This window comes from Rosa chinensis, chromosome 5, assembly GCF_002994745.2.
Source record: "Rosa chinensis cultivar Old Blush chromosome 5, RchiOBHm-V2, whole genome shotgun sequence".
Lineage (NCBI taxonomy): Eukaryota > Viridiplantae > Streptophyta > Magnoliopsida > Rosales > Rosaceae > Rosa > Rosa chinensis.
Genome location: NC_037092.1, coordinates 83074992 through 83082515, shown reverse-complemented (window position 1 = coordinate 83082515; position 7524 = coordinate 83074992). Strand labels below are relative to the sequence as shown.

Below are 7524 nucleotides of genomic sequence, written 5' to 3'. Positions count from 1 at the left end.
CGCGCGTTTCCATAACAAGTTTCGAATTCTATTGCGGTTCATGTTGGACATGTCTTCATTGGAAGTCCTTAAAGAGTTAAGGAAAACCACTGAACACTTGAAATCTGATTTTGAGATGAATGATTTTGGGAAAACACGATTATGTCTCGGTTTGGAACTTGAGCAATGTGTTGATAGATGCTTAGGCATTTTGACAAGGTTAAGCCTTCAAGCACCCCCATGATCGTCAGTAGTCTTGATCCTGAAAAGGATCCTCTTCGTCCGAAGGATGATGGCGAAGATGTGCTAGAGGTGGAAGTTCCCTACATAAGTACAATAGGCGCATTATTGTACTTAGCTCAATGCACAAGACCAGACATCTCATATGCTGTGAACTTGTTAGCTAGATATAGCTTTGCGCCAACGCGACGCCATTGGATTGGTGTAAAAGATATCTTTTAGTACTTGAGATGTACGATTGATATGGGCTTGTTCTATCCCTACAGAGGGACGATGGATTCGAACCCACCACACACCGGGAACGCCACCAACGCTAGCCTGCGTTCTCTATCCTCATCCCAAAACGACGTGTTTTGGAAAGTTTTGATGATGTTGGGTATCTCTCTGACCAACATAAAGATCATTCCCAAACTGGTTATGTGTTCACCATAGGTAAAGACCGTGATATCTTGGAGGTCTACAGGATAGACCCTAATCGCTACTTCTTGGAACCATGCAGAGATTTTTGCTCTTCATGAAGCGATTTGTGAATGTATATGGATTGGATCCATAATTACGCATGTTCGAAGCAATTGTGGTTTGAAGTCTACCATAGATGAGCCTCCGAGCATTTAGGATAATGCTGCTTGTTTTGAACAAATGAAGCAAGGCTACATCAAAAGTGACAACACCAAGTATAATCAGCAACAACAGACTCTCCTCAAGATCAAAATGAACTAGATTTGATATGAGGACAGCGTGGCAGACTTGCTCACTAAGTTAGTGCCTAAATTCCACTTTTGAGAAACATGTTGGTAGCATCGTTTGCGGAAGTTATCCGAACTCCCATGACCGTAGTCATTAGGGGGAGATGTCTACATGTATGGTATCGAAACGTGAAGGGTGTGTTGTGCTCTTTTTCCCCTTCGACTAAGATTATTTTTGCCCCACAGGGTTTTTGTTACTTGGCAAGGGTTTTAATGAGGCAACGAGAGGAGCACCACGTTTGGGCGACACAAGGTCCCGTGTTCAAGTAAATCCAGAATATGTGTCTGGCCCAAACTCTAGGTTACTCGACCTAGTCGTAATAGAGTTTTGAATTAATAGAGTTATTCTCGGAGATATTCATAGATATCTGATTAATTGTATGATTATCTTTCCTTGTACAACTCTAATTCTATGTCTTGTAATCCTCTATATAAAGGGGTCTCTATTATCAAAGAAAGTATGACTCAATTCTCTCCCAATTTCAGTTTTCCATAAACAGAAAGTTTAATTGAAGTTGAAAGTTTTTCTTTTTGATTATCTCATTTTTTATAGCCACAATATAAGTGAAAGTAAGTGATATTACAAAAAAATAAGGGAAAAGAAAAGTAATTTTACAAGCTTATCCTTGAAAAATGAGTCACATGTTAGTTTTCAACGGAACATCAACCGAAGTTAGTGATAGGTACCATTTGAAATGAAATCGAAAAATTCAGGTACTGGTTGTGATGAAAATTGAAGTTTATGTACCATGGATAAGATAGATGATAAGTTCAAGTACCATTTGTAATAATAACCCTTTTCAAATTGCACACAATTTAGTCAAGCAAAAACAACATAACAGAATATAATCAACTGGTTCGGCTTCTATTGAAATGCATACAATTACTATAGATGACGATGGGCTACAAAACTTATTAGTGATAAATGCTCATATATTCTATTGAAATGTTCTAACTGATTTGGCTCTGTGCTACATTAACTGTTACATGAGGTGGAATGCATGTGGTACCTAAAAATGTGGTCCACTTAACACTACTCATTGCAAAATATCCTGCCTTATCCCAAAAAACTGACAAAACGCTAGACAGGCTCTGCATGCAGATATATGGAGCTTTTATTCATTATAACCAAGTTATCTTTAGATTGTTGATCATCTTCTGATGCCACGCAAGGGCTTCCGCCGACTGCCCACACATCATCATCTCCCTCGCCTTGTCATCAAGTATCTGTTGGATTCGGCACTCTGAGCTACAGAACGCCTGCAACGAACTGCCATATCGCAACGAAAAGATCGAAAACATTAATAATACCCATTATATTTGATATTTTTCTACCTATCTAAAAAGTAGAAATTATTCACTTTAATTAATTTGCACCAAGACATGCTACAAGCTTCACCTGTACATGTAGATCTCGTCTTTGTCACCGATCCTCTTGTTACAGTAGTTGCATTTGTCGAGGAAACTCCCTTGAGTGGCAGGACTTGACCACATCGCGAGAGTTGCGGCCGGTTGATGATATACCTTGGGAGTTTCTTTTTCTATCATAGTCTTTTCTATCATAGTCTCATTGCTGGGCAGCTTCATCTGTTGTCGCCGCTCCTGCGGTGGCAGCTGGCCATCCAAGGTGGTCATGTCGTCAAAACTTGTCTTGGAACGAACTAAGCGCATGCGTTTCCCTGTCATTGTAGGTCTTGGTTGGGTTTTCTCTATTCTTTGGTAACTTTGGCTTGGGGTTTTAGACAAAGAAAATAAGGGTTAAGTTTGTTTCCTTATTTTCTTTGTCTAAAACCCAGTTAGCACCAAGTCTCAAAGCAGAATATTGATGTTTGGAATGGTTGAATGGTAGAGGTATATATATATCGTACGATTATCAAATATTGTAAGTGCTAAAGTTAAGTCCTCAACTACAACGAAAATCAACTGTAAACACGGGTAATACACACAGATTACTGATATAGTAATTTCGTAAATTGGGGGTTGAAATTAATTTGATTAGTGTGGGTTGGAAGTTCTCAATTAGAACATCAAACCGTTAACGTCGTATCTGTTCATCTCTATATCACATATTCACATGCGATCATGAGTAATACAGACACATGTTACTGATTATTAACCACAAAACGAGAGGCATGATCTGTTATACATTTAGCAGTTACAACTAACTAGCATTTCAGGTGCTCACGAGCATGTCAAAGATTTTTTTTTCCTTCCAAAATAAAATAATAACAGATAAAATAAAATAAAAGGACTTTGGGATTTGCCTAATTAAGTAGAGAGATAACGCTTTTTCTTTTTTCAAATAAAAAGTTATATACGAACTGTATATTTGTTGACCTATCTCTGTTAAGGACTTAAAAGTTTACTTGTTCACAGCCGTCTTTGACAAAATTTTCCCAAACCTAATGACATGCGAGACTGCTAGTCTTCAAGTTGCTTTTTTGATTCCCTCTCCGACAAGCCCCGAGTTGATTTCGGACATGCAGCATTGCTCCTTTGCAAGATACCCATCATTACTTAGTGGGGAGCCTCTTCACCTGCAACTCAAATGTGTTATTTTGAAATTCACACGTGTTATGATGAGCTTAGTATTCCTAGAACATGACTATTAGAATATGCTTGAACTTGTGGAACACTGAAAAGTCGAATGGCATGGATCGATATTCTTACTTTTCGATTTTGAAAAATCATTAGAAAAAATCTATTAGAGATTTTGGTATTCCGTCAATTGGAGGGAGAGGGAGAGGGAGAGAGAGAGAGAGAGAGAGAGAGAGAGAGAGAGAGTGTGTGTGTGTGTGTGTGTTCTTTTTCAAATAAAAAATTATATACGAACTTTATATTTGTTGGCCTATCTCTGTTAGGGTTTACTCGTTGACGTCCATCTTTGACAATACCTAACCTCTTGTCTTCAAGTTGCTTTTTTGATTCCCTCTTTGACGAGCCTCGAGTTGATTTTAGACTTGCAGTGCTACTCCTTTGCAGGATACCCATCATTACTTGGTGGGGAGCCTATTCGCCTGCAACTCAAATGTGTTATTTGAAATTCACACATGTTAAGAGCTTAGTATTCCTAGAACATGACTATTAGAATATGCTAGAACTTGTGGAACACTAAAAAGTCGAATGACATGGATCGATATTCTTGCTTTTCGACTTAATTTGAAAAATCATTAGAAAAAATCTATTAGAGATTTTGGCATTCCGTCAATTGGTGTGAGTGAGAGAGAGAGAAAGAGAGAGAGAGAGAGAGAGAGAGAGAGAGAGAGAGAGAGAGAGAGAGAGAGAGAGAGAGAGAGAGAGAGAGAGAGAGAGAGAGAGAGAGAGAGAGAGTTTTTTCAAATAAAAAGTTATATACGAACTCTATATTTGTTGGCCTATCGATCTCTGTAGGGTTTATTTATTGACAGCCGCCTTTGATAAAATCTTCCCAAACCTAATGACAGTCGAGACCGCTAGTCTTCAAGTTGCTTTTTCAACTCCCTATCCGATGAGCCTCGAGTTGATTTCAAACTTAAACCACTGCTCCTTTGTAGGATACCCATCATTACTTGGTGGGGAGGCACTTCATCTGCAAGACTGCAACTCAAATTTTTTATTTGAAATTCAAATGTGTCATGAACTTAGTATTCCTAGAACATAACTATTAGAATATACTTGAACTTGTGGAACACTAAAAAGTCGAATGGCGTGGATCAATATTCTTGCTTTACGACTTTGAAAAATCATTAGAAATAATTTATTAGAGATTTGGTATTCCATTAATTGAAACATGTTCATAGATCATGCTTTCCAATGATGAGATAAAGAAACATAACAATTTCAATATAATTGACGCTTTGCATGGTTTGGCTCACTTTGGCAAGTTGCGACGTGACATGAGGGCACCCATGAAATACAATAACATGCCAAAACATATTAAACCTCATCACTACAATTTAACTTGAAATTCTATTGTACCATAAACTCACCATTCGTAAAACATAATACTTAGAACGTGTTACAATTAATGGAATACCCAAACCCTGAACAATTTTTTTTTAATGAACTTTATTGTTTTTCAATTTTGGAAAAATTGTTAAAAAACTTACATAGTTATTTTTTTATTTTATTTTTTTGTTAGGCCAAAAATCATGTGCTATCATCCACAATTTCATGTAGACTTAATCAAGGTCTCAAAGAAGATTTTTTTAATTTTTTATTACTTATGGGGTTCAGTTTTCATTGAATTAGGGAAGAAGGGCACAAAATTGTAGTTAGCTTATAACTTTTGAATTTTTATTTTTTATTTTTCACCTTGAAAATAAATAAACAGTTTTATATTTATTATAACATACTAATTAGAGTCGAAGTAATAAGTTAACAAATTGAAACCTTAAGATGACACCAATAATTATAATTTATAATGTCACATAGCAAGAACCAACAATATCAAAATAAAAATTATCAAACCCTAAGCGCCGTCTCTGAGCGCCTCGAACAACTCCAGTAGTGAAACGATCTCGTGCTCCAGCATGAGGCAAGGGAGCATCCTGGTATGGAATTGCAGGGGTATAGTAAACCTTGAAACCCAACGAGCCTTAGTTGACATGGTGCAAGCCAAAAAACCTAGCCTCATATTCCTCTCTGAAACCTTAGCACAAAAAAATTTGATTGACTCAATTACGCGACGTCTTGGATTCAAAGATAACATCTGCTTCCCTCAGCAAAGAGAATCTCAGGGAGTCACACTGATTTGGAATGACAGCACACACGCCAGTCTGAGATCACAGTCAGCTCACCACATTGACGTGGTGATGGGGAAAACGAACTAGAAAAGTGGAGGTTTACTGGCATATATGGAGTTGCAGCAAGAGGAGGTAGAAATAGAACCTGGGATCTCATCAAAACCTTAGCGTCGGAGAACTGTAATCTCCCATGGTTGATGGCTGGAGATTTTAATGAGATAATGTCCAACTCTAACAAATCAGGCTGGCCTAGGAGGGCTGCGGCACCAATGGCAACTTTTAGAAGAACAATGGCAGACTGTGGCCTTATAGATATGGGGTTTGTGGGTAGTCCTTGGAGTAATAAGTTTACCAAAGAGAGGTTGGATCGGGGATTTCAGACTACACAGTGGAGAAGTTGTTTTCCTTACAGTAGGGTATTAACTCTAAACCCGACTGAGTCCGACCATTGTCCCCTCCTACTCGATGTTAGCAAGGAGAAGCTGCAGTATAGAAAAGTTAAGAGGCTTTTCAGGTTTGAAGAAATGTGGCATGGTAATCCAGATTGTACCAACATTATACAGAGGGAATGGGCGGTGCCATCAACTGGAAATGCTCTAACACAATTATGTTGCAAGATAAAGAAAACAGGACAACAACTCCAACAATGGCATAATAGGGAGTTTGATAGACAGAAAAATGAACTTCGTATCTTGCAGGAAAAGATGAATGACATTATGAAAATGCCCTACACTCAGGAACAATATGAAGAACAACGTGCACTTCATGTAAGACACAGTCAGATCCTCACTCAGCAGGAAAAGTATTGGAGGCAAAGGTCTAGGGCAATATGGCTCAAAGATGGAGATAGAAACTCGGCCTACTTTCATCGTAGAGCTAGCAACAGAAGAAGCAAAAACTTGATTCGGGGTTTGGTCAATGAATAGAAGGAGTGGAGGACTGAACTTGAGGAAATTCAACGTTTGCTTCATACGTATTTCCAACAAGTTTTTACTATAGAAGGCGCTGATAAGGAAGCTCTCCAAACTATTTTAGAAGCTACACCAACAAAAGTAACGGAAGAGATGAATACAGACTTATTGCAGGCATATACAGATGATGAAATCAAAGTAGCCCTTTTTCAAATGCATCCCTCCAAAAGTGACCGGATGGTATGTCACCTTTTTTCTTTCAACAATATTGGCATGTAGTTAGTTTTGATGTTTGCATGGCTGTCAGGGAATTCTTGGACAAAGGAAATTGGGCATATGTTAATTTTACGCATATGTGCCTTATACCTAAGATAAAAGAACCACAGGAAGCAATGCACTTTCGATCTATAACACTATGTAACATGATATGTAGGATTTGATCCAAGGTAGTAGAAAATAGACTGAAGCGGCGGCTACCTGATATTATCTCACCACTGCAAAGCACCTACGTACCAGGGCGATTGATTTCTGATAATACTTTAGTCGCTACTGAAGCATCTCAGTTCATGTACAAACTGAAACATCAAGAAACATGTTTCTTCTCCCTCAAACTTGATATCAGTAAAGCCTATGATCAACTTGAATGGCAATTCTTACAAGCTATACTTGAAAAGCTTGGTTTTCATCCTACATGGATTGCAATGATCATGAAATGTGTCACCTCAGTTAGCTACTCTATTTTGCTTCAAGGACAACCTACAGAAAGAATTATACCTACCAGAGGTATCAGACAGGGAGACCCTCTGTCGCCATATTTATTCATCTTATGTGCAGAAGGTTTGTCTGCTTTACTAACAAAGTCTGTATAGAATAATACAATTCAGGGACTCACTGTGTGCCCAAGTGCTCCCACACTCCATCATT

At 38.2% G+C, this 7524-nt stretch overlaps 2 protein-coding genes across 2 annotated transcripts; one reads left to right on the top strand and one right to left on the bottom strand.

Annotated features, from left to right (window-relative positions):
* Positions 1–1936: 1936 nt before the first annotated feature.
* LOC112164283 (FCS-Like Zinc finger 5-like) lies at positions 1937–2761 on the bottom strand. The gene is made up of 2 exons (XM_024300503.2): positions 2365–2761; positions 1937–2235 (listed from the first exon to the last, which is right to left on the bottom strand). The coding sequence occupies exons 1-2, from the start codon at positions 2649–2651 to the stop codon at positions 2088–2090; spliced, it is 435 nt and encodes a 144-aa protein (XP_024156271.1). The 5' UTR covers positions 2652–2761; the 3' UTR covers positions 1937–2087.
* A 3197-nt stretch (positions 2762–5958) lies between these two features.
* Positions 5959–6615, top strand: LOC112164282. Its single transcript, XM_024300502.1, has one exon. It carries the CDS (start codon positions 5959–5961, stop codon positions 6613–6615), a length of 657 nt encoding a protein of 218 aa, XP_024156270.1.
* The last annotated feature ends 909 nt before the right edge of the window (positions 6616–7524 follow it).

Excerpts from the sequence above, each read along its gene's own strand:
- LOC112164283 (XM_024300503.2), bottom strand. The coding sequence starts at position 2,651 with ATGACAGGGAAACGCATGCGCTTAGTTCGTTCCAAGACAAGTTTTGAC. Across the intron at positions 2,236-2,364 it reads GACGAGATCTACATGTACAG|TTCGTTGCAGGCGTTCTGTA; the intron begins GTGAAGCTTGTA and ends GCGATATGGCAG.
- LOC112164282 (XM_024300502.1), top strand. The coding sequence starts at position 5,959 with ATGGCAACTTTTAGAAGAACAATGGCAGACTGTGGCCTTATAGATATG.